Genomic DNA, 28,000 nt, shown 5'->3' with positions numbered 1-28,000 from the left:
AATCTCTAACTTATTACTAAAAACGGGGGTTATGTTATCTTTTTTGAACAGTGCAATTAAAAGTTGGAAAATGTTAAGTGTTGGTGCATTGGTATTATTGGTATCATTGGGCGCGTTCACACTGGAAAGTTTACTTAATTAAATCTATCAAAGTTAAACAAAGAGATTTATGATGGATGAATACACTGGTTTATTACAGTTCTTTGTAGGTTCACGAGATCTATTATAACACGGTAATTGATTTTGCTTTAGGCTTCTCATTGGTTGATTTTTTATTGAGAGTTTCGATTTCACCTGTGATTGGTCGATATTGGTATCCATACATCACTTGAAATCCGGAAACATATTTGTTCTAATGGTTTTACTCATTAACTGCATTCATCTTACACATCAACAACACCGTTTGCACTATTTCTAATTTTTTCCTCAGTTCATTCGTTTTTGAAATCGTAAAACTTTTTGTTCACTGCACGCATTCTTTGTTTATGCTTCCTTAATAAAATCTTTTGTTTTAAGGGAAGCCTCTACCCTACCCTTAAGACAATAGAGCTTACGACTCTTAATTAAGGAAGATCGATTAAAAATTACAATACTACGTGTTCGACTCTTTGTTAAATGCACGTTCTGTATTGTAGTCAACAAAAGATTCTCCTAACTACATTTTTATTAAGGAAGGTCTGTAGTGTGAACACGACCATTGATTATTTCGAAACGAAGTGAAATCACAGTATAATTGTTTTTATTGAAAAGATAAGCATGAATTTATATTGCCTTCGTTATTTTTAAGTCATTAAAGAACTTTGCTAATTCCCAAAACACTAAACATAGTTTGGCTATGAGGTCATTAAAAATATCGTAAAATGTGTTATGATCGAAAAACTGTTTTATCAATCATATCACTACCCCCGTTTTTAGTAATAACCTGGAGATTTGATATTTCACAGAAAATTGCTACCAAGGGGTATTTCGGGTCCCATATCTTCCGAAGGACTTTTCTGTTTGCCTTGAAATTTATCAAACTTCTTAACCCAAGGTTGAACTACCACTGGTGTAAAAATGAACGTTATAGCATAAGTAGAAAAAAAGCTCAATTTTTACAATCGCAAATTTAACCACTACAAATCGCGAATTTTTCAAACAAAAATACATTCAAATATAGCGCTTTTGATTCTCTAAAACAAGCAAAAAAAATTTCCATAATTATATTTAACTATCAAAAGTTACAGGCATTCTTGTTTCCACTGCCAATTATATCTGGACAGACTTTATATTGGTCCAAAAACCCCTAACAGCATATTCAAAGAACATAAAACTTACTGCTAGTTCCTGTAGAGATATCGAAAAATTCCTCTGAAAACAGTATGGCGTCTCCGTCTGACTGAAACCAACACAACCGGGGCTCATTGGGAGCTCTGAAGCCGATACCGATTCTCCATAAACCTGCAACTCAACTCCAAGCAAAGGGTTTTTCTTAGGAGAAGAGCGCGGATTCTAGACTGTTCAAACCAGAGCTGGCCTCTACACTCGTACTGTAATTTTCCGGTGCATTTGTGTCGACAACTTGGTGCGACAAAAGCGCGAGAAAATTCGAAGGCCTTCAGAAGCCATTTGAAATTTCTGAAAGTTGAGTGAACATCAAAATTTATAATTTGTAATTATGGAGCGAAGAAAGAGTTTTGCGTGCTAATAATTTGGGAAGTTGCTTTTCATATGATTATGAAGTGAGTGTCTTGTTATCATTTTTAAGCGAGGAGCCCCTTTAAGGGTGGGGTTTTACAGCATCCAAAAATGCACTGTAAGGGTGTGTTTCTGTGAGATTGCACTACAAGGATCGAATTTTAAAACAAATTCGAAATAATTGTTAAAAAGAAAGGTTTTTACTTCTCGTTTGTTTGAAAAAGTTTCTATTGTCTGACAATTACAGCTGACAAGAATAATTTTCTCAGTTTTTCTTTGAAACAGAAAATTTCCCAATCTTCTTCTTTCACGCAGATTTACAGCTGAGAAATATAGCGCACTATATGGGTTTAGTGAATCAAGAGAAAATGCACTGAAAGGGTACCTTTTCAGCCATATTGAACTGCACTGTAAGGGTGCGATTTTAAAAAGCAGATTTTGCGCGGCATATACCGTCGTTTCGAAATCGAGTGCCCCCCCCCCGGGGGGGGGGCTCCTTAGTTTAACTTTATGTCTATGAGTGTGGTAGCTCGTCTCGCTTATTAAGACAAATAAATTCATTACTTACTTACTAGTTATAACTCTACCCTTCCTACCTAATTTAGAGCGCTTCCCAAGCGTTTGTGGTTATAAGATTTCGTAGGAATTTTCCTTTTTTCTCAAATATTATGACTTTTATTGTGAAGTGAATTTCACCCCGTGGTTTCCATTTCACTCCCGCTAATTGTAACCACTGGCTAAAACTACACATTAAGAATTTTGTCATTTAAGGATTGTAGAAAGCTCAGAGTTTTAAGGTATTTTGTTTTTCGAAAAAAAATTGATTAAATATTGTCGAGGTATGAAAAAAAGGATGTGCTTCATGAACGCAGCTGAAATAATTAAAAATAAGGGTAGAAACAAAAATAGGGAAAGCAAAATTTAGAGCACTCGTCTTGTTTTTGTTTTTAACTCTAGTTTACCTTTGAATAAATTTCAATTTAATTTTCTAGTGAGAAAAATTGAGGTACAGTATGCAGTAAGTGGCTCGAGATCTTTCAAAATCTATTGTTAAGGCAACAATGGAACGATTGTGGAAAACCCAGTAAAGAGAAGAGTTAAAAGGTGGGGAGATAACAGAAAAGTTAGGTTGATATCAGCACTATATCAAATAAGTGCCAACTCCTGTGTTGGTGAATTTTACGTATGAAATAAAGTGGAATGATAAACAGTAAAGATAGACAATAAATTTCAAAAATAAATTTGGACGAATTCTGCGGAGTATCAAAGACGATAGTGTTAATTTCCGAAAAGTTCAGGAATTCACTGTTGAGCTATCCCGAAAAAAGAGATTTCTGAGGAAACCGGTAACACAAAAACAAGAAGAGTTATGGTTACCAGAAATAACACAAGCACTATCACATTGAAAGAACAATGCTTCATAAAATTTGACGAAGGATGGGACGACAATATTATCTTCTTATTGTATTACATTGTTTCACTTTTGGCGCAAGTACTTACAATTGCTCTGTTGATTTACAGAAAGAAATATAAAAAAATCACTGCTAAACTATTTATAGTTTTCTTCTTGGCAAATTGTGGTTTACTAGTGGGTTTCATCTTCACTGCATTGACAGAGGATAAAAAAATTGCTGGAAGTCGATGCTCGTTTATCAAAATGAATTACATTTTCCATAGTATTACAACAAAACTCTCTGTTGCATCTCTAATGGTTATTATGAAGTTGAACATGATGAAAATTAAGGGAATACGAGTAATCGAGACACCGGCTTCGAAAAAGAAACAAAACAGAAAGGTCATTGGTACATTAGTCTTATTGATTCTGCTGTCTATATTAGAACCTGTATTAGCAATGGCGCTTGAATCTAAGATCATCATTGGCTTTGGTATGTTATTTTCTATAACAATGAATATATGGTCATTGGTACTTGCTTACAAAGCCTACAAGGTCAATGTTTATGCCGCATCAACCGATGATTCCCTAACTTCTTCGTCAAGGCGAACTATGATCACCGTCAAAAAGCTACAAAAAACGACACTCTTTCTCACCGCTTTGACATCAATTCCAATGTTAATCCACATTGTAATGTACTTTGTGGTTTCGAGGTTGATTTCTCAGTCGACAATAAAGATCCTGATGTATATAGGTCGAATTTATATCTTCACGATAAGCATCAAGGCAGCTGTCTTTCTTTACAGCCACAAAAAAGATATGCTGAGAAGAAGAATTCAGAACTCCGAAACATCCACAAATATTACCAATGTGAATAGTATAAGAGTAGTTCGACACAGATTTGATATGGAGAGCAAAGAAGGGAACAATTCAAAATCAGTTATCCAGGAAAAGAGCATTTCATCAAATGAAGAAAACATAACAGCGGTTCAAAGATTGTAAAACCTTCAATACAAGAAAATGTCTTACAAACCTTACCTGACGAATAATATTCACCGGAATAATTATCTGAGTTACTGGTTAAATATGATAGAGAAACTTGCAAAAACAGTTTGGTATAGTTTGGTAACATTATTCTATGCTTAAAAGGAACTCTATTGAACTCCGGTGGGAATTTTTCACTTTCATCAGAAAAACAAGAAGGAAAAATAATATTTCTACAAAACAAAAATTTCAACTTGCCATCCATTAAAAATGCATTAGCACTACTCTATAAGTGGTAATGCAAAACAAAAAAATCGTGGGTACAGGCAATCAAAATGCAAAAACAGCATTAGCACTACTCTATAAGTGATAATGCAAAACAAAAAAGTCGTGGGTACGGGCAATCAAAATGCAAAAACAGCATTAGCACTACTCTATAAGTGGTAAAACAAAACAAAAAAATCGTGGGTACGAGCAATCAAAATGCAAAAACAGACAAAAGAAGAACAGTTGAAGAAAGTGTTAAGCATGGGAAAATTCTTGTTTTAAAACAGAAGAAAATATTACTCTTTTCTTCATGGATATAAAAAACACTTGGTAACTTTCAAATTTCTTGACAAACCTCTAAATATTTTAATTTGTAAACATAGATTGTATGGAAGTATACCATTAGGATCCAAAAAGCCCTTTGAGAAAAACCATTGAGGCTATAAATAACACCTATATTGCTTATTGGAAAGGAGATTTATTTGCTTTCATAAATTCATTTTAGAACAACCAAATCTTTTCCCTTTATCAAAACAAAGTGATACAAAAATATACAAAAGCGACTTATACTGAAGTAAAAACAAAATTTCAAAAAGACTAGTCCCAGTCTTTGCTACCTGCAACTTTCTTCTTCAGTTTTCAGCTCGTTCATTTGCTGAGTCAGCAGTTTTTCCTCTTGGTTTTTATTTGCATTTCTTGTAAAGAATTTATTCAAGCCTCGTTTATTTCGTGCAAGTTCGATGGCGTAAAATTGAATACGTGTCACTGGTAATATGAAAAAGGAAAATTATGTAAAAAACAACTTAAAAATCAAACCATCTATATCCATCAATTTAATCAACTTTTTTTATGAATATGTAAATAATTAAAAAAATCAGCTACAAATCGAACAATTTGTGTATATTTTTCTCCGGGGTAGAACTTAAAATGAACCGCTGAAATGAAACCTGCTTACCTAATAACGTATTATCTTCTGAAAAATCTTTATTACAGTCGATTCTATAACGAAATAGTGTGAAAGTCCAATCACAATCATCAGTGCATTTTACAACAGGTGCCATAAATTCATCATTTACAGATGAACTGCAGATCTTAAAAAATCCAGTATTATTTAATAATTTTGTTAAGCTAATCACAGGAAGAAATGAACCGAATTTTCACAAAAAAGATTTGTGGAGACCTCCACAACAAATAGATCCTTTTACACTTATTTTTATTTCATTTCTTGACATAAAAATCACAAAAAATGGGCTCGAAATTATGGCCTTATCTGCCGCGAGAAAAAATTGTCTAGTATAATCATGTTTTTTTTACATTGAAATAAAAATCTCTGGCTGAAACTTTGCACAAAGGTCCCTTTTATAGAACTAAAGCCTATAGTTCACTTGAAAAATTTGAACCCTTTTTTGAAATATCTTTTGAGACGTCAATTTCCAGTACAAACCCTGGTAAACAAAATTTAAAAAAAAGGTTTTCAAAAATAAATTTTAACCCTTTTTCTGAAGATCATGGAAAAGTGTCCTTAAAAAAGGTTTGTCAATAATTGACCCCTGAAAGTGCCAGAAACCACCATCCTTACAGGTGACGTCATCAGATGCCAAGATCTATTTTTTCAAACTAGGCTGAAACGTTATAATTAAAAATGGCATCGTTCATAAGGTTTCAATGGCTAGATAACAAGTTTTGATGAAAGATGCTGACTCGGTAAAATTATAGCCATCAAAGCCCTTTGAGCCTTAAATTTTAAATTAGTAAAAGCCTGGTTTGAAAATGTAAATCTCACTGGCCAGTTGGTGACGTCACAAGGAAAATAGCGGATGCATGGTCATTTCGCAACATTATACAATAGATCCCCAAAATCAGGGGTTTTGCTTGTTTTTGATAAGCTGGCGAATGAAAAATTAAGTCCAGGGAATTATAGATTATAGGCCTGCGAATTCTTTGTAAGCCCAGTGTATTGATGGGCGTGACTATGTAATTAAGTCGGCGAAACGAATTTTTAGAAGGGCGTTTTGTAAATGCCCCGAAATGGATCTAAAAATTTTCGAATTGGCTTTGCTTCTTCTGGCGGTTCTCTAGGATCCAAACAAAAGCTTTTGCCAAATTTATTATTTTGAAGATTAGGCCATTTTTGAGCTAATTCTATCAGACTAAAAAACCATTAGATTTTTATGGAAATCTACGGTTAGCTTGAGTCCTAAATCATTTCCAATCTCCAACTACTTGAATGTATATTTTTTGAGAATATTGAAATGTAAAACCATTATGAAATATTACCTCAATAGTGATCCAAAGTTGTAATTCTCGACTTTTCCTTTGAATGATTCACAAAACTTTCTCCAAATCTGAAAAGACACTCGTAAAATTACATTACTACTCGATTAAGAGAGTAAGGGAATATATCAGATAAGACCTTTACTCAAACGGTAGGTGCCTTCCACTTAAACACAGGTATCATAAATTTTGACAATTCGAAACGATCATCAAAGACTATGGGTGTAAACACTATTCAATTATTATTGAATTTTAAAACAGGGGAATTTTTCTTTCGCGTTTAACTACGCCGAACTTTTTTCTCTTATTTTACCTTGTAGAGTGGGTACTTAAAATGGAGTTTATATTAAGTGAGCCTACCTGATAAACGCACTTAGGTACACTTAACGCACTTACGCATAATTTTTAACACAAACGAGTACTAGGAAAGAAGGATGCCATAAATTTGATTAATGTTTCTTTAGTTTTTAAAATAATTATTTCTTCAACGAGTCTCTTCTTCTTCAGAGAATTATTTAATTCAAAAGCAAGTCATGTACCTTTTTGGATTCGTCACTCTTAAAGTCATCAACATTGAGAACATCAATCTAATGGATACAAGATATAATTATTTTTATAATCATACTTTAAAAGTTTCATCGCGCACCAAAAAAGAACGAAATCCCTACAGTTCCTGATCGTGTTCAAAAATAAAGGCCTGTTTTGTGACATTTTCAAAGTGGCTGACAATTTTTTTAATAAAATGAGTATTTTTGGTGGCTAACAGTTTATTTTTTCACCAAGCATAAGTAGAACGATTAACCTTTCCAATTGTTTTGGAGCGAAATTAAGTGGCTCACTAGGTTACAAGATATTTCAAGATAAGCTATGAGTCGTTTATGTGGCTGACAACACTGGTGGCTTTTTGAAACCAACCAGTTTCAAAATGTTGCTCTTTTATCTGTTTTGAGATAATATGATACCTCTAGTTACCGATTCAACTCAAGTGTCATTTTCAAACAAACCATTTCCTCCTTTGAGGTGGCTGACAAAACATATATTTGGACATATTTGGACCTGGAGCCACACATTTTACTCATTTTACCATTTTTTTTCATCAAAATATGTTCTTTGTGTAAATACCGATCATCATATAAAATTTCAACGTTTTATTTGAAATATTTCCCAAGGTTATTCAAGAAATACTATATTTTTATCAATTTTTGAGTTCCCTAAATGTCACACTATTTTTGAACATGATCTCCTCGATATTTTTACTATCTTTAGATGTCGAGAATTAGCAGTAGTCATTACTCATAAAATAGTTGCTGCCTACAGACAAATAATCCATTGTCAACAAAATTTACAATTTAAAAACAACATGGTTGAGCAAAATGCTTTTCATCTCCAGGTTTTTTGTCAAAGAAACCTATTTGGAAAAGTGGCTTTGAGTAACCCGGTATTTGTACTAGACAAGAAAACACAATCAATAAAATAAGGCTTTTTTCAGAGAAGAAAATTTATCTTCAACTTCACCTTTAAACTTTTAAAATATCTTTTGAATTGTCGATAGATTATGCCATCGAACCTAGGAAAAAAAGATAAAAACGAGAGTGAGAAAGTTTAAACGAAAAAGACAACGTCATTACATGTTATATAATGTAATACAATTCAATATTACATATCATGCATGTTGTTTTTAAACTCTACTTTTAAATTCAAAAAACGCTTGGTCACTTGAATATCTTTATAGATACTTAACCTTACTTGGTCAGTTTTATCAGCTTTGGATCCACCGTCTCAATTAGCTAAAGGTGATAAAGAAAGAGGTCTAAATTGATTGAAATAAAACTATTCTTAGAGAATCTTCAAAAAAATTGTTTAATTGCTCTTTTGGCTAGAAACATCTTTAAACAGTCACTATTCATGCAAACAGTACAAATACCATAGTAAAATTCATTAAAACTTTGAAAAAGGTTAGAAAACAATGCTACAGGCAGAAGCTTTGTGATTTAGTTTGTCAAAGTGACATGACAGTAAAAGATGCTGATTACAGGTTGTTCTTTCATACCTTCATATAAACTTCTGCATATTTGTGTGTTTTCAGGGCCCAAAATTGCTCTACTTGCGACTAAAATGTGAAAGCGTAATCAATAAAAATGATGGAGAAGTCTTTGATAAGTTCTTCTTTTTAGCTCATTGTTGTGAATGATGAGAAAGTTGTCACCATGCCAATAACAAATGACAATAAAATCTACAGTATTATTTTTGGAGAGAATAGAGATAGAGAATAGAGATTTTAGCTGAACAGAAGGTTACAAAAATTTTTAGTATTGCTAGCCTTACCGTATTGGTATAATTTGATGCATCTTCTTGAAGGGCAGCTCCTACTTGCAGTGCACCAGCAGAACCCTAAACCAGGAAAATATGTGGAAATAGATAGATTTTTGTCTTTGCTTTAATAACTGGTTTACATGGTAAACTATTCTGGTTTTTCTTTTAAGTTCTAGTAATACCGAGTTTATGTATGTGTGTTTTTCAGCGACGGAGACGGTAAGGTTCTAATTTGACTAGATCATGACCAACTGAGGACGACGGTAAATCAGCACTTTTACCGTTCTTGATTTGGCGGGGCGGAATTGCGGGTTTTTCCAAATCGCTTCAGTCACTCTACCGTCCTCAAAAGTGCAAATACATAAACTCGCTAATATATGGGCGACACCTGTGGACAATCAAATGAATTTGAATGGTAATCAACCAAAAGAGACCAAGGACAAAACATATTTTCGATCCCTCAAGTGAAATACTATATCTGCGATTTTGCCTTTTGACTAGTTAGATTATCATCACACATTAAATTTCATCTGTTTAATTTTTCCTCTACAAGAATTGACTCTAGCATGAAGGCAATTCTATATGCCCTTTGTTGTTGGAAGACCAGGTCGTAAACCAGAACATAAAATATAAAAAACTTTACAGCTTGGGTATCGAGGCTAGTTTTTTTATTGAAAGAATTTTGCAATGTTTACTGAACTTCTACAATCATGGTCGAAATCTATTGAGAATTAAGCTTATTTCCTTGTTTTTTGAAATTTGGAGTTCGGGCGAGAAAGTTGATTTTGGGCCATCTCTCATATTCAATCGGATATTTCAATTTGGCTCGGGTTTATAGACCTCTATGCTATATTATGAGCCTTATTGGACCATTTTTTGAACTTTTGGATGCTCAGATCCTAGTCTTAAGTCTTAAGTCTCATGTTAAAACTCAGAGTTAAAACTCTACCCTTCCAGCCTACTTTAGAGCACTTACAAATCGATTGTGGTTTCAAAACTTCCCGGTGGATTTCCTTTTTTTCTCAAATATTACGACATCATAAGAATAATACTAAGAATTTCATTAAAGGTTTGTTTTGACTATTTTGCAGATCAGGTGTCAGATTCGTCTAACCTCGACACCGGATCAGCAAAATAGTTAAAACAAACCTTTAATGAAATTCTTAGTTTTATTCTCATTGAACAAGTTCATCTATCAAACAAGAAGTTCAGTTAACATTGCAATTCTTTCATGAAAAAAAACAGCCAAATGAGAGAAGCAATTTTACACAACACATGAAACGAATGCAAATGTTCTTGTGCAGTCTTGTGTCCATCATTAAAATTTTACAACTTTAATACGCTTCAAGTCACATGATAAAAATAATTTGCGCGCTAAGGCAGCCTGGTTTCCTTGTCCTTATTCATCACAAACACACGCTCTAGGCGCTAAGAGGCTGCACGCACATACGACTCCCTGTTTTTCATTTCAATCGCCGTGATGGCAGAGCAGAGTTGGGTTGGCAGTAAGGCGGTCATTAAATTCAAAAGGAAACCGAGTTCTTTTTATTATTTTTGATTCACAGTAAAAAGGTCTACTAAAAATTCCTCACATGAAAAAAATGTTGTTTTGATTTGGATATCTTCGTTGAAAGCATACTAATTAGTTTTTTAGTGATAATAACTACATTGCTAAAGTTTTCAAACACTAACATTTTTCATATCAATAATCTGTGACGTGATAGGGATAGTACAATTTACTGATTGATTGGTAACTTTAGTGTGTATTTGTTAATGTTTGATTTTTTGCTTAAAAGACCAGCGTACAGCAATGTTGAGATAACAAGACGCATGTCGAGGTTAGATGAATCTACAATAATATCAGCCACGGCTTCCTTTCACTTTGTCGATATTACGTGAACGGTGTGCGCTAAATTATTTCGGTTTCACTTTTGATTTCAAGCAAAGGTCTTAGCAATATGGCACGCGGAGATACTGTGAGTGGTCCTAAATCCGACAGCCTGCCTAAATCTGATGGGGTCTTTCGAAGATACAAAATAAAATAAAACAAACCTTTCGCTGTGACGCAACAATGATACCAAAGTGTCAACTAAACTGAGAGATTTGATACATTGAACCAATTGAACCAAATAACAATAAGAATATTGCTTTTATACAAAACATAATTTTTTATTACAAAATTGTCTGAATTGTTTAGCGTTAAACACAAGCAACGGATTCAGAATACAGAATAGAAGTAATTATTTTTACAACACTCACACATTTTTTATCTAATTGACATCTTGACATTGTCATATTGTTAGACCTGTTTCAAGAGTTCTTGCAATGGTTTATTGTTCAACTTGGAGAGGGAATGTTTGTAAACATAGAATTTATTTTCATAACACAACAGTTATTTGGGGGGGGGGTCGGATTTAGGCAGGGCTGTCAGATTTAGGACCACTCACGGTAGCAACAGGGCTGGGTAGAAAAATTTAAACATAGAATTTAAAAAAAATATTGATCATCGTAAAGAGCACTAAAAAATACAGGTAACTATGTATAGTTTGTCCTACCTTGGATAATAACTGAAAATATCTTCATATAACCTTAGTCCGCTATCAGCTCGCGCGATAATCATAGCGTCAGCCCCCCCCTGGTGGTTGGGGGGGGCTACACCCTAAATTTTTCCTAAAAGAGGAGGGGGCTGGAAGTACACCACTTTTTTGGGGGGACCTATGTACTTGGGGCAGGGGGGGGTCTGTAGTAAAATCTCAGACATATATGAGTAGTAAAAGGATTTTTACGAATTTTTACATACCACCACCCAAATTCTTGGAAGAGGTATTTTACTACCCTGGTAGTAAAATTTTTTGGGACAATTTGACATAGAGACCACCTATTTTTTGGTTGCTTTTCGGACAGCTTTTACAAGAAAGCTTTAAAAAATTGTTATTTCTGCGGCACATTTTTCACCTAGTGCGAAAATTAATGTTTTGCCCTTAGAATTAGTCTTTTTCATATTGAAAAAAAAATTGAGAATAAATTGAGAATTTTTTGTTTGCAGTAAACAATTTTCCAACAGAATTTTTTTTCAAATTATAAAAATTTTCAGATTTTTTCAGAAAAGTTATCCCAAAAATTAAAAAGAATACAAAAAATAGCTAAAATTTGCTAATTTTATCTGGTTTTACTACCCAGGTAGTAAAAGTTTTTCAAAAATGTACACATAGATACCACCTATTTTGGTATTTTACTACCCTTGGTAGTAAAATATTTTTCCCATTTTTTGTCACACCACCACGGTAGTAAACGTCATTATGTCTGAGATTTTACTACCGACCCCCCCCCTGCTTGGGGGGAGCTAAAATCTCATCACTTAACGTGGGGGCTAAAATAATTCAGCTTAATAGTTGGCTTCAATTACTCAAATTGAGGCTCATGAATCTGAAAAATTTTTGCCTGCGCCTTAGAACTGAACGCAATTTACATTGGAATAACCTTTTTTTACTGGATCAATTTTTTTAAAAGTGTCAAGTGCGCTTGGCTAAGCTGCGCTAGCAGGCGATGAATTTATGTTTACTTATCTTGTATATTTTTGTGGTATTTATCCAATGAAAATGATGTTGACAAAATATGCACGGCAATGATTATGACATCATTAAATATGTCAATGTCGATTCAACGCCCGTTAAAGAAAATCATTTGTAAAAAGTTCTTTTTACCGTGAAATTTAGAAATACGAACAAAAAAAAATCAAATTTAATATTTGTTTCCTATCTAGATTATATTAGCGTTAGAATACGGTAAATTTTCACGAAAAATATTTCATAATGGCGGTACGCCCAATCGCACCCACGGGAAAGTTCCAATTTTTAATTATCGGGAAATCGGGGAAACCGGTTCACCACGAGATAAAACTATAAGAGGTTCATTACTTGTGAATTTTAAAACCTACATAACCAAAACGAAAGTTGTTGGGAAGGAAAGAGTAAACGCAAGACAGACGGTGTGGTTGTGTTGATCAGGTATGTTTTTATTCTATCCGAACTAATGTTATAAAAGACCAAGGAGGCCCTGACTGAATATAGACTATTAAATCCAGAGGTACCAACTCTCAAGCATTGGATTTGATGTGAGACTCTCACGCATTTCCACTTTCTCTCACACAATTTTTGAAAAGTTTGACTTTTTCATGCATTTTGGATTTTTGAGAAAAATTTCCCTGATTTTCTGATTTTGGAGAAAAAGTTTCCCTAATTTTCAGATCTGTCTTTCGTCTTTATAAAGAAGCCACGACCTTACTAGCAACCCTGCAGGACCCAAGGCGCTGAGTATGCACCTGACACAGTGACAAGCCGTTACTAGCAACCCTGACCCTACCTGTTAGTTAATCAATTCCAAACAACAAAACCCCCGAAAACACAAAATCGTAGATAGGAAAAAAAACCATGTTCGACTGACGGTCAATTTTTATCAACTTCCATACAGGGGGGTCCATGTACAAAACAATGGCATGTATCAGTACATTGTAGCAAATTTCGATTTTAGACACCACCCCACCCCTATAGTACAAAAACTGCAATATACTATCCAGCAAACTCCCAAATATACCCCAATACTGTACCCACTGTTTAGTACAAAATACTATCCAGCAAACTCTTAAATATACCCCAAAACCCCATGTATATTACACAGATGCTAAGCAGATAATACGAATTTAGACCCTAACACCCCCTGTATAGTACAAAAATACCAAGCAGCAAAATTTTTTTCAAAACACCCACCCGCCCCATGATATACAGTCAGGAACAAGTGCAAATCAGGATACCTGTCGGCAATCTCTCCTACTTAGAAGAGTTGTAGCCTAATTTGGAGATTTAGGTATCCTAAATAGGAGAACAGACACTTTGACCTGAATTTTTGAGGTTACTGCTTTGATCTGTTTGGAAAACTATGCAAACCTTTTCTTCATCGAGATTTGCACCACTGACCAAAATTTCAAGTAATTTCTCTGGCGGGTTCCTTGAAAATTAACATCCTTAATAATCTGCCGTTCAGAGCCTAATTTTGCGAACACGAGCTAAAGATTTGTTTTTCTTTTTACGGAACAGCCCGCTACGGTCCGAATTTCAAAATTGTAGCCGTAGAGAAAGAAGGGGCCTGGTGATTTTCGCGCGAAAAAAGCTTTTGCGTATGCTAGTTAGCACATTTTGAGTGGTTTTGGGCTATAGTTTTGCATTTTCCGCCAGCCAAACTCGATGAAATTCAGTACACAATCTCATTTGTTTATTATTTACATCTTGGAAGTGGTAAGATGACGTGGATGCCTCTGGTTGGTGAAAAATACAGGTTTTTTGGTTTTTAGTATCCTAATTAGGATGTTGATTGCTATTTTGGATACTTTTTTGTATCCAATTTAAGATACTCTCCTAAGTAGGAGAAATTGCTGAAGGTATCCTAATTTGAACTTTTTCTTGACTGATATATGCTGCTTTATTGTACATAGACCCCCCTGTCAGTTAGTCACACTAGGAAATCTAGCTTTCAGAAAAAACAACATCAGTCATCTACAGGATACATTTCAACAACAAGGATGAAAGTTACCTGAATTAAGTTCAAGATCCCAAGACCATAGCTGTCAACTTCGCCTCACGAAAATGCGGGAGAGCTCCAAGTCGGAAAAATTTTCCCCGATAATCCGATTTTTCAAAATCGGAAAATCGGGAAATCAAGGAAATTTTCTCGTAAAATCGGATTTTATTGGAAATTTTTTTCGGGAAATTGGGGAATTTTTCGTTCCGATCTTTCAAAATCCAGAAATTTCGCCGTTTTGTTTTTCCAAAATCAGAAAATTTTTGGAAATGCGGGAGATGCGGGAGAAAATTCCAAAAATGCGGGAGATTTGGCAGAATTTTCTTCACGCGGGAGAAATCGTTGACATGCGGGAGTCTCCCGCTCAATGCGGGAGAGTTGACAGCTATGCAAGACAATCAACTAAAACTTAAAAACTTAAAATGAGACAAAAGAAAATAGATTGCGAACGTGCAGCAGCCAAATATCAACCAACCAAATTTTGTCATTCAATTCCAGAGACAGCGCATGTAAATGGGTCATTGTTTGAGGTCCGGCAAGATTTCCGAGAAATAGCCTATCCGGCGGTGCGCGGATCTAAGTGGGTTCCGTCTCCCCCGTAGATCTTTTTCTTGGGAAGTTGATCTTCAAATTAGTTTCCAAGGTTGGCTTGGCTCAAATTAGTTCAACTACCGTGAGAGGTCCTAAAGCCGACAGCCCAGCCTAAAGCCGATGGGGTCTTTCAAAGATACAAACTAAAATAAAAACAAACCTTTCGCTGTGACGCAACGAAGATACCAAAGTGTCAACTAAACTGAGAGATTTGATACATTGAACCAATTGAACCAAATAACAATGATTGCTTCTTATAACAAAACATATTTTTTTATTCCAATATGCACAACTTCATAAATGACAGTAGTAAAAGCATCATAAAAAGTAACGAGATGTTTTGATTTTCCAAAGCACACGAGAATATAAAAGAGGTCTGTGTACGAGCGTGCTCATTTTGAAACGTTACGTAATCAAGCCTGGTTTCTATTTACACTGGCACTTGGCTTGATTGCAGGGCCAGGACTTTGTGTAAGGATACATATAGACGACGTATATTACATTATATTATATATTACATGATAAGAATACAAATAGACGACGTATATTACAATTATTATGTATTACATGACACCTTGCTCCTATTCTAGTAAAGATAATATATGTCGTCAAAGAGTACACTTAAATGAAGAGCTGTCCGATTGCGGGCCTTCCGTAAATAAACATCCGGACTTATAGGTGGTAAAGAGGGCGTTGATAGTTGCCGCCTCATTGATTCGATGTTTGTTATTCAAATTAGTGCTACCGCATCCGCCCTTTTTTCAACTTCGCGCCATTTTTACAATTTAGTCTGTTTGTTTCTTGATGGAAACCAGTCCAAGTTGTTTCGTATTTTTCCCGCACAAGTCACTTTTATTACAAAACTGTTATCGTTTTAAACATGAGCAACTGATCCAGAATAAAAGGTAATTATAAGGTAATTATTTTTACAAATCTTGACATTACAGCTATCTTGTTAGATGTTTTGTTTCGAGAGTTCTAGCAATAGTTTATCGTTCAACTTGGAGAGGGAATGTTTGTAAACATAGAATTTTTTTTCATAACAGTTATTTGGGGGGTCGGAATTAGGCTGGGCTGTCGGCTTTAGGACCTCTCACGGTATAGCTCAAATTTTAGGCAATTTCTCATAGTTTTTGATAATGTTAATTTCATTACAGTAAAAAGCGCCGGGTTATTTTTCATGAATCCCTTTAGAAGTTTTGCGGCGCATTTTTTTGCTTCAGAGTCAAGTAAACGATATAGCCCTTTCGCAGCATTAATCTTTGATACACATTTTGGCAGGACGCTAGTGTCACTAACTGCCTGTTCCGTACTACGGACTTTACAACGGGAAAACTTTAATGAAAAATGGTGACAACTTTTGGCATATATGGCTTTACGTTATCTGTGGGGGAGGGGGGGGGTGGGGGTTCAGAGGATAACGTCAAATTGATGTTATGTGTTGTCAAATGAATATGGACAGGTCCCAAAAAAGGAGACGCAGGCAAAAACGGGTTTGTTTGAGGACCCTGCCGACGCACCGGACTGTCCGGTGTATTTGTCCGGTGGTGAAAAGTATCCTTTCGCTACACCGGACGCAATAAGTCCGGTGTCAGTCCGGTGTTAAATACACAGAATTTTGGACGCCGGACATTTATGAAACAAAAATTAAGAAGCACCGGACTGGTCATGTCCGGTGTTTTGATTGTCCGGTGGTAAAATAATCCTTCTCCGACACCGGACATCCGACTTCCTTAAGTCCGGTGTAAGGATTGTCCGGTGGTAAAAAAAATTCTCATTTACGCCGGACTTTCGCGTGTCCGGTGTTTGTAAGTCCGGTGCGTCGGCAGGCAGAGCCCAAAACGGTGGAGATCTTCAAAATAATGCATGCTCAAAATTTGATGCCTTTGTACACCTCAACATAATTCATACAATCTAGCAGATTCACTACTACATTCAACAAGCAAAGCGAGTTATTGAGGACTTCAAAATAGGACAATAATTCGGAAAAAAACTTACCAAACCTTGCAGTTGACTTTCGAAATCGGCCATGATGTTTACAAAAATTATTGAGCACCTTCCAAAAGTACACACAATGAACTTCTGAGTTTGCCGTTTCCCAAACGATTCAAAGTACAAAAAGCTTGAAAGTACCTTTGAAGTATGCTTTTTTAACTAAAAAGAAGTGTGTTTATTTTGCAGAACGGTGTGTCTTCTCAAAACATTAATCTTAATTTTCAAGATGGCGGCCTCCGCAGTAAGAAATTTCAGCAAAAATTTTGCGAGACCGATCCTTCAACCGCTTCTATCATCTAGTGTTTCTCAGCATTCTGGTTACCACAGTGATCTACCTGCGGCTACATATGGTGGAAGGCACACTGTTACGCTCATTCCATCTCATGGCATTAACCCAGGACTGATTGCAGGAGTTGAAGATGTTTTCAAAAGTGCAGGTGTACCTGTTGACTTTGAACAAGTAGATTTGGTTGGAGATACACCAGAAGAAATACTCTCATCTTTTGAGGATGTCAAGATGGCGATTCAACGTAACGGTGTTGCCTTGAAAGGTAACTGGATCACTGACATTGGAAGAATCACTGGAAAATCTTTTAATGTTGCACTTCGACATGATTTGGATTTGTACGCTAACATTGTGCGTTGTCGATCTTTTCCAACTGTCAAAACACGTCACAGTGACGTAGATTTGGTGATTGTTAGAGAAAATACTGAAGGTGAATATAGTAACCTTGAGCATGAAAACATTTCTGGTGTTGTTGAGATGATGAAAATTATCACTGAGAAACATTCTACCAGAATTGCCAAACATGCCTTTGAATTTGCCAGACAAAATGAACGAAGCAAAGTTACTGCAGTACATAAAGCAAATATCATGAAAATGAGTGATGGTCTATTCTTAAGCTGTTGCAAAGAAGTCTCCAAAGAGTACCCTGAAATCGAGTTTCAAGATATGATCATTGATAATTGTGCTATGCAAATGGTTTCACGACCTGAGCAATTTGATGTCATGGTTATGCCAAATCTTTATGGAAATGTTGTTACCAGTATTGCTGCAGCCTTAGTAGGTGGTCCAGGAATCCCATCAGGCCAAAATTCAAATGAAAAAATAAATGTTTTTGAGTCTGGTACAAGGAATAGTGGTAAAGGAATTGCTGAGCTTAATATTGCAAACCCAATGAGTGTCCTTTTTGCATCGACTGCTATGTTACGGCATTTAGGACTTACAAGACATGCACATTTGATAGATATGTGCATCCAGAAAATTGTAACTTCTGGAAAAGCAAGAACACAGGACATTGGTGGGGAAACATCAACCACTGAATTTTTTGATGTGTTGATTGAGTCTATTGAGAAACTTAGAAACATTAGAAAAACTTATGCCAATTAAGACAACTAAAATTATTCAATGTACAATTATTTTAATTGTTGTAATGTGTAGAAGTTATGTAATTAGTTCTATCTGTTTCTATATCTCATTTTCAAAAGTTTATCATGTTTGTCTTAAATTATTAGACGTGTAAGTTTCATTAAGTTCATATTTATCATCAAGAGCCTTTTCACAATTGGAAAGTCAATATAGTAAAATCGTGGAGTGCTAAGTTTACTGCATATTTCGAAATGCCATCATTGAGTCAAAAAATTTGAATATTCAACCGCTTTTTTAAGGGAAGAGCCTTCGGCATGTGGGGGAAAGCTAGAAATAACCCCATACATGTTTTTACTATGAGCATAACGCCGTCGTCATAACGGGGCGCTCGATTAAATCGCAGCCCTTGAGCAGTGAAAAGGTACCCTTATAGTGCATTATACCGAACGTTCCTGACGCTTACAGTGTAGTCTGATTACATATCATACTTTGCTCTGAAGCCACCTTAAAATGATCCTGACATGTCTACACAATGTACAAAAGAAACAAAATGCCACAAAATGGGTGCGAGTCAAAACTATAAAGATACATCAGATTTTTACTTTCAGACTTGCAATTCATCAGTCCCAAATACATCCTTGCGGTGTTGCCTTTCAAGACGGCTCAGATAGCTGTCTCCGGGGGGGGGGGCACTTAGGCAAAATTGGGTATGGGACGTGCCGCTGGTCAGGTTCCCTTTTTTCCTTTTTTAGGCTCTGAAGATATCTGATATAGTACCTGCATTAACAAATAAATTAATAATAATAATGATAATGATAATTTGGACAATTTTTCAGGGTAAAAATTATAGAAAAATTTTCAGTCAAAGTGAAAATTGCAAAATTCTCAACTTTTCGTTCTGACAGGGTCACCGTTTTACCAAAAATTCATATCTGACAGGGTCAACAATCGAACTCCAGTGGCACACCCCCGTCGGCCGTCAAGGTCAGTGCCCTTACCGCCTGGATCTATTTAAAATTATTTTATGAAAAACAAGAGTCTTTGTTGTCTTTTCGACAGGTTTCAGAGATAAATCAAAAAGGGGTGTGCTCCACGATAAAATAATGATGGTGAGATCTCAATCTTCTAGATTTCAAAATTCATTCTTGTGCTAAAAATATGTTCTTATTCATCAAAAAGACGGGGAACGATTTATGATTACATGTCAGGAAAACAAATTCATAAGATTGATCGATTGTTAAATTGAAATCAGAAAAAACGAAACGAATGGTAGGGCAGGAGGGTCTTGTCACGATTGATTATCTTCAAGATAAGAAAGTTGAAAAGGATTTTCTTATTTACTATAAACATTTTGCAGACCTCAAATCTTTATGACGTTTTTCTGAATCTGGTTATCCCTCAATCTTTTTTGTTTGGAGGGCTGGCCTTTTTGTCTCTACTAAAAACACACCCTTCTCACAAAACCTGGTGGAAGTTTTATTAGCTAGTGGGACCAAAGATAACGGACCAAAACTCAATGGGGATCGATATTCCCATGTCTTTTTATGGCTGGGGATTCAAATTCCATTGTTTTCGAGCAAGAAAATTCAGTGGGGATGGAAAAAATAGCACAATATTTAGCAAATGAGGATTTACTTATCTGATTATTTTCAGGCCGGGCAAATGTTACAGTATAATTTTCCGATGGGGACGAAATTTTGGCCAATTTTTCAAGTACGGGAAGGGGTTCTAGTGGGTTTGTGAGAAGGGGGTGTAAAACGTGTACCTTTGATTTATAGGTGGTTATAATTTTGTTGGTTAACCTTCTTTACTTTTTTTACAACTGCTTCTTTCTTTCTTTCCCTTTTTGTCGGGCCGAATCTTTTTTAGGTTCCAAACCCTTTACATTGAATTTCTTTTTCTCATGTCTTCGTAATTCAGGAATGTTTTGTGTTTGTTTGTGTTTAAGCGATTATTTATAGACATTAAATAATTATGTTTTTCGGTAAATTTCTATTGTATAAGGAAAACAAAAACCAAAATTCTGTCAATGTCTAGCGCCCCCTTTGGCGGTCGACGGTGCCAATTATGAAATTCAGCTGATATCTTTTGATTGACGATTGACTTTTTTCGATCCTTTCTTTAGCTCCTGCATAGTTCTTTTGCGGCGATTTTTTGCAAAACCTTTTAAAAGACCTCACTCTGCTAACCTGGGATCAGATTGTGATTGTTTTCTGCACACCACGCTGAAGCTCTAAAGGGATGGGTGAAAACATAACAATCTGACGAATATGCAATCTCAAAATCGTAAAGACCGAGTTCGTCTAAAAGGACTAGGAATGACAACAAAATTGCGTGATTGTGTTTATGAATAGGACGCCGTATCAGTTTTTGACTTTCTGCCGCACAACACGATTCTCGTTGTAGAATTTTCATTGGGAGGACTATTTTCCTCAGATGTATAATTTTCAAGCGCCTTCAGAGGTTTACCGTGCGCATAAGAAAATTATGAACATCTGTTATCAGGTTACACTCCGCAGGTTCCTTTCCCTTGAAACATTTACTAAGGACGGCTCTGCTATTGACCTCGTCAATGACATGACATTGTCTCACATAAAAAGTCATCTTTTATGAAAACTGCGCAACCTGTTTCTGAAACAGAATGTGAATTTACATTATAATTGTGCCATTTAAGGGGTGACCATGCCTTCCTGTCGTAATTCCCTTTATGTCCTTTATACTCTCATTTTTATCATTTCAGTATACGTTTTTTTATAGGAACAAACTATTGCCAAGGTATTAAGAACAAGTTAAGAACATTTCAAGAACAGTTTTAGGCGCAGAATTTAGAAAGTTAAGAACATCCGCAGAATTCCAAGATGTTGAACATTTTATATCAAAATGCACCACAATCTTGAATCGAGCTAATACCTCAACTATCAAAAGTTTTGTTGACTTTAGAAAACGAACATTTTTCAGTTCAGTTCAGACGTACAAGATCCACCAATCCAACGGAAAGTTTTTTCAAATATCCGGCCGTATGTTTAGCACATATTACTATCCTGTTCAAAAAGAGTTGATTGAAAAACTATTAACTACCTCCTTAATTACCTCATTACATAAAGCCAACAAATTTTTTACCTATGTGATTAATTGTGTTTATTTGTACGGGATGACAAAACTGACACCCCCAAAGTAAGACCGCTAGCGATTTATTTGATTTATTTTCAGTTAAAACGGAATTCATTTTGAGCCATTATCATTGGTTATTAATTTGCTGCAATCATTTAGCCTTTTTTTACACTTTTACACGTTTTTTATAAAAGCAAACTGTCGCGATGTTTCAATGTGCGTTGTGACAGTATTAATAGTAGTCTAGTGACGTCTGTTCGAAAGTAGATTTTGTGTTCGTTTTGAAACTTTGCTTGAATTTTAAGACCCCTTAATAAAACCCTTTCAATATTAAACTCGCGCTAAATGATGAAATACTAAATAATCAGACAACGTGACTTTTGGAGCTCCTTTTTCTTTTAGACAATCCCCCCTCAAACAGATCTTTAGCACGTCATTTTATATTAATGAGGAGTTTTTCATTTTCTTTCTTGTTTTCTATAAATTTTGTCAAGGATTTTAGTTGAACGCATCCCCAAAAAGATATTTCCCATACAAACTTGTCAAAAAATCATTTCCATATTTAAATTATACTTATTTTTCAGCCAGTGGGGTAAAAATAACGATCTGGAAGTCGTTTCATGGCTGGCGCTTGAAATCCAATTGATTTCAAGTAAGAAAGTTCAGTGGGGATGGAAAAAGTAGTACAATATTAAACTGTGAGGATTTGTTTATTTGATAATTTTCAGCGGTAACAATTGGAATATAATTTTCCACTAGGGACGATATTTCCGCCGGGTCTGTAAGAAGGGGGTCTACCCGGGGGGGGGGGCATTCGACCGTACGTTCGGCCAAAAATCAGGTCTCTAAAATTGGACCTTTACAGTGTAGGAAAAATTTGACTGAAAATCGAACCTTATAGTGCAATTTTATCGAAATTTTTTTCCCTTTTCAGGGCAAAATGTTTTGAAATTTCTCAAATTTTGCCTCAAAATTTGGTCTTTTCCCAAATTTTACATCCTTACAGTGCACTTTTTCCCACTTGCTTGTCTATTGTGTTTGCGACAACTGGAATTCGCCAGCACGCGCGCCATCAATCTTGTTGATGAAGTGACAAAAAACTATTTGCAGAGGTGTGTGTAATCGATTTCATTCAAGTTTTTTTCAGCAACGACAATGCTAATTGACTTGAAAATCTTAAAATGAGTTGCAAATCATCGATAGGACGTCCCTTTTTGAAATCGCAATTGAATTTTAATCATAGAATAGGAAATATCTGCCCCCTGTAATCCAAAGAAAGTATTATTTTTATGGCAAATATGGAAATAAAAATAACTATTATCTATCTAGAAGATTTATTTCCAAAGAAGAAAGGATGATATAAGATCAAAATTGTGAAAATTATTTTGAAACTTTTGATTCCTCAGATAGGATTATCAACCTTTTAACTATCTGTGAATATGTTCATTACATGGGTCACAAGAGTGCTCAACACCGTTTAATTTTGTGACAAAAGTGATCATACTTTTTTCAGCTAAATTTGATGAAAAAATATACTGTGGAAGTTTCAGTGACAATGATAAGAATCATAAGAATTGGTAAATTTGGGTACAGACTGGGCTTTTCTTAAATTTTTGAAAGGAAATTTCAGGCTTAAATATTCTTGCAATGTTCTTAATACGCTTAGTTTCTTTATTTAACAACTAAAAATAGGTTTAAAATCTGTTAAATCCAATACTTTCTAAATAATTTCTGAAATCTGAGGCTTAGGATTGTTCTTAATTTGTTCTTAGGATTCAGCCTCGTGTTCTTGTAAAATTGTTCTTATAAAAAGCGTGTAAAATCAAGGTTCAGAGAGTGAGAAGAAAAGACTACAATTCTTTCCAATTTAGATCCACATAGCACCTTATAATCATACAAAATCTTTGATAAGTCTACACACAAGGCGTGCGGTATAGATCATAAAGCACGCGCAGATTAACAATCATAATCCTAAACCTTCATATAAAAGATTAAATATCTATCAAATGTAAATCCTTTGACTTTGAACTAAGGAATAAAATCTCGCACTAATCTTTAACGGATTCAAACACTTCTTTGTTTGTTGTCTTTAATTTCCGTTTTTCCCAATTTATGCTCCTGTAATTTCCAGATTAGTTTATGATTTCTTAATTTTACAGAAGAATTTAAGTCATCTATGACCCTTGTCAGTCCAATGTAAAGTTGAAGCTCTCAAAGAATCTCCTGTTACGATTCCCCTGTATTGATTAGACGAGCTCATCAGCCAGAAAAAAGAATGCAAATGTCCCCCAATTGGTATCTCCGATATCTCAAAATTCACACCCCTTGTCTCACAGACCCGTTGAAACTTCTTCTCGCAGTGAGAATAAAATCCCAAGAGGGATATGTAAATTATATTGCTCCAAGGTAGAAAAAATCCAGTGAGGATGATTTCGGAGCAACATTCTTGCCATTGAGTTTTAAATACGGGTGAAAAAGAAGTCAATTTTCCACCGGGGACAAAATTCTACCAAAATTTGCATAGTGGAAAGGGGGTGCCAACGGGTCTGTGAAACAGGGTTGTTAAAGGAATTTGAAATATGAGTAGTCTATTAAAATATTTTGCAGACCGCTAGAAAGATGCTGGTCGTCGATATTGGGCTTTTTGTACATATGAGTACTAATTAGTCACTCTAACCCTAGGTAGATCTTTTATTTCTATTCAAGATCTAAATGAACCTTCTTTTTTTCTCTATATTAAATTTCTATACCAATTTATCATTGGATCCCTGCTGTTCATTGGGAATTTAGTTTTGTAGACTACGATGAGTCTATTTTTCTCTTATTTTGTGGAAAAGATGGAAAATTAGTCCTTTCTTTTAGTCTAAAAGTGTAAAAGACAGTCTCAGTTAGGGTCCCATAAGTAGACACCAATAAAGCTCTTGAATTATTCATCGGTCTTCTTTTCTTGTACAAGACTGAAAAATATGCCTGGCTTATTTTTATGACCTAATTTGTACCATTCAAAACATTTTACAATAGAAACCCTTTAAGGCTATTTTTTAATTTTCAAAATTGTTCTGCGAACCCCCTGAACTATTTTTACCATGTGTGGTTGACAAAATAAGCTATATGGTGTCTATGCGTTTGTTTTTCTAAAAACAAACAATCATCCCTCACAGTGACCTAGAGACATCGACATGTCCCTGATTTTTTGCTTTTTTTGTTTTTCCTAGCACCCTATCAGTTTGTTGTGTCTAACAAATTTTACAGTTGAGACTTTGTCAAAGAAAACATTTGGGTCCACATATAGCTCACCCAGTTTACACCGTTATTGATTGAGGACATTGAGCACTTCAATGAGGAAAACATAGTGGAAATTAGTTACGATATGTTACCCAAGTAATATAAGGAAAGAAAAACAACTATAATATCCTCGAAAATCTTTAAAAGGTCTTTTAGAAGCCCCTTTACAAAAGTCTTTAAATCTGTGATAAAAATTTTCGTTGGATATTCCTGATAATCATTTAGTCCCTTGTGATAATTCCACACAAGTCAACCCGTTATGTTATTTTAATTCAGTCAGGTTTTGACCCGTCTTCTGAATATCTTATCTTGTAAACTTGTTTCTCTAAGCTCTAGCTTTCAGATTTGAGATCAAGAAGGATTTCGTTATTTGTGTTGTACCAAAATATATTAGACTGCATATATATCACGGCGTTGAATATTACATATCATGCTGTGAAGACAAATCCCGATTTTATTCAACGTGCAATCTTCCAGGATCTTTGATGAAAGCCGTACCAATCAAATCACGAATAAGAAATGGATATCGTTCGTTGAAGTCCAAGAACTTTAGGCAGATCGTTTGACTATTGCATTTTTGACTAATTTTACCTTTTTTCACTTTAGAACACCGAAATAGAATTCAATCCGTTGACTTCACTGACAAAGAATAATACAGGATAAACTCCAGCCTTAGTCCAAGAACTTTAGGCAGATTGTTTGACCATTGCATTTTTTGACTAATTTTAATAATTAACTTTTTTCACCTTAGAACACCGAATGACAAAGAATACTAGAGGATAAACTCCAGCCTTACAGTAGACGATGCTATCATCCGTATAATATATTATTATGTGTTTACGACAACAGCCATCCCCGTTGCTGGTTGAATCTTCACGTTTGTTCCTCTTAGATGAAACTCGTCTTAGACTATAGCATAGTCTAGCCTTACAGTAATTTTGAGTTTTCCTCAAATTTCAAACTTCGAATGCTTTGCTCAGCATAGGTACTTTTTCAAACCTCGAGATATTTTCTGTTTATATTTGAATAGGCTCTTTTAAAATCCCATGATTAAGGGCGTAATTAAGGTGACGCTTCAAAAAAATTTTAGGCGGCCGTCTCGAAAGAATGTTAATGTCTCTTCGACTCCTATTGAGCCAAGGGAGCTAAATTTTTGCTTTGATAGCTATCTTGTTTCTCAAAGTAATGTTCTTAAGCAGATACTAAAATCAAAGTTGCTTATTTTCATTTGAATTTCCTGCCTGACGAGTGTCAATGTTACAAATAACATTTTTTTTGTTTTGTTTAACAAAAGCTTTATGTCACTCCTTGTTTTGACATGTTTAAAGTTAAACAATAACATTTTGCTATTAAAAAACCCACGCTTTTTATATCTTAAAACCACTTGGAAAATGGAGACCACAAACTTGATATACCTCTTCTCATTAGAAAAAAGTATCAATTTTTTGTTTATTCAATTGCCGCTGGAATAATGTTCCCCTAATTAAGTGTACTTTAGCAGAGTGCCACAAAATGGGCTTTCTTTCGCAGACACACTCAAACTTTTTCCAATTTTAGAAATCGTAATTTAAGACATTTAACGTACTGTCAGATATGATAAATACCGCCAAAAAGTTACTTAGAGGTAGGCCTTTTCATAAATTATTTTGACCGGAACGACTGCCTCGTTTCAAAACTATTCATCACCACCTTTGTGAATTCCATTGAAATAGAAAGGGGAAAACACTAACAAAAACACTACCACCATACCGCCATATTTTCCCGCCTTTACTATCATTGTAATGAACAATAACATCGTCTACAACACTATTAGAATTAGGTCCTCATTTTTGTACTTTTGTTATCAAATATCAATTTCAACAACATTATTGCCCCCGCAGGAGCGTAGCGACGAGGAGGCACTCATAGTTTCACGCATAGATATTGGACTGGAATCTCGGAATTTTGTTGCGTTTGTTGTTTGTTTCGTCGCCCAAGCATCCCCGTAGTTAGTCTCTTCCGTAAATGTTCGGTTTTTTTCGGGACGGTAGTATACATATTTTCATATTCATATTACATTATATGCTATTACCATTATTACATATTACAATTTTAGTTTTGATTTAGCTTTGAAAAGCTGAAGCAAGTATTATAAATGCAAATCATAACAGTGTATGATATAACACGAATTACAATATTACTTGTGCAAATCAAAACAAACAAAATGGCAGACTGGTTATGATGATGATGAGCTGATTCATTGACTGGAAAAAGTGTTTTGTATGTCAAATTTTGTTTCTTGTCTTTGAAACTGAATACTAACTACTGTAATTTAGTCAGAAGTTCACTTCAGCAATGATTTCAATTCTTTTTCCGGAATCTTTAAAGAAATTTGCTCAAGTTTTCAATATATTTTTGTTCAAACTCTAATTTATCTTTGTCTTTTATTTTATTAAATAACATCTCGAGCTTTAAATACCATCATATGGTTGTAACTCGAGAAAGTCCTTCTTAACTTAGTAAAACAAGATACCGGCAAAGTACAAAAAAGTTGAATGTATGCATATATGTAAAGTTGAATCCAAAAGTGGTTGAATGAATGTTGTGAATGTCAATCAATGTAAACAAACTTTTTCTTTTGGTCTTCAAAATAGTTTTACCTCACTTGCACTACATGCGCACATTCAACTTTTTCATGCAGTTGTGATAGCCTAAATATCTTACGCTCCAGTGAAAATGGTGAAATAGCTCCAATTCTAGCTTTCCAAGTTAGGATGGACCTTCCCGAAGGCATTTAACACTGGTTTGACTAGGTACACAGACAGTCATACAGAAACACCATAAAGTGAAAGAATATATAGCTATAAACTCAAAAAGTCAAGCTTCCTGAAGGCACGTCTCTTCATTGTCTGCGCTGCTTGGAGAAAAGATTGCATCATGAAAAAGTACTATGCACTTGAAAAAAAATTTAGGCGCATTTCAACTTTTCTCGACTGTACGTCTGAATGGACCACAATGGCATTCCTTTATTTTTCTTTTGACCAATAAAATAGAAGATTTTGTTTGAGAATAAGTGCAATCACAGCGTACCCAAGTGCCTTAACTAGAATTGGTTTCTATTTGACCCTATTTAAGATGGCGCAGAACTTTTTGATAAATTTCATACACAGTATCCTCTTGACTATTGT

The 28,000-nt window shown here is 35.0% G+C and overlaps 2 protein-coding genes across 3 annotated transcripts; one reads left to right on the top strand and one right to left on the bottom strand.

The window, feature by feature from the left end:
* Positions 1–4,816: 4,816 nt before the first annotated feature.
* Positions 4,817–17,270, bottom strand: LOC136821266 (protein PBDC1-like). Of its 2 annotated transcripts, XM_067077493.1 has the most exons (9): positions 17,072–17,270; positions 8,921–8,986; positions 8,646–8,705; positions 8,342–8,382; positions 8,111–8,162; positions 7,135–7,182; positions 6,599–6,666; positions 5,277–5,320; positions 4,817–5,086 (listed from the first exon to the last, which is right to left on the bottom strand). In XM_067077493.1, the coding sequence occupies exons 1-9, from the start codon at positions 17,102–17,104 to the stop codon at positions 4,935–4,937; spliced, it is 564 nt and encodes a 187-aa protein (XP_066933594.1). In that variant the 5' UTR covers positions 17,105–17,270; the 3' UTR covers positions 4,817–4,934. The 2 variants fall into 2 exon arrangements, with proteins under 2 accessions (XP_066933594.1, XP_066933595.1); XM_067077494.1 differs by lacking the exons at positions 4,817–5,086; positions 5,277–5,320 and adding an exon at positions 5,379–5,412 and having other exon boundaries at positions 17,072–17,193.
* Positions 17,271–18,576, top strand: LOC136821265 (isocitrate dehydrogenase [NAD] subunit gamma, mitochondrial-like). Its single transcript, XM_067077491.1, has one exon. It carries the CDS (start codon positions 17,295–17,297, stop codon positions 18,456–18,458), a length of 1,164 nt encoding a protein of 387 aa, XP_066933592.1. The 5' UTR covers positions 17,271–17,294; the 3' UTR covers positions 18,459–18,576.
* The last annotated feature ends 9,424 nt before the right edge of the window (positions 18,577–28,000 follow it).

Source organism: Clytia hemisphaerica, unplaced genomic scaffold (assembly GCF_902728285.1).
Source record: "Clytia hemisphaerica strain Z4C2 unplaced genomic scaffold, Clytia hemisphaerica genome assembly, whole genome shotgun sequence".
Taxonomy (NCBI): Eukaryota; Metazoa; Cnidaria; class Hydrozoa; order Leptothecata; family Clytiidae; genus Clytia; species Clytia hemisphaerica.
This window is presented reverse-complemented; position numbering and strand designations above follow the sequence as displayed.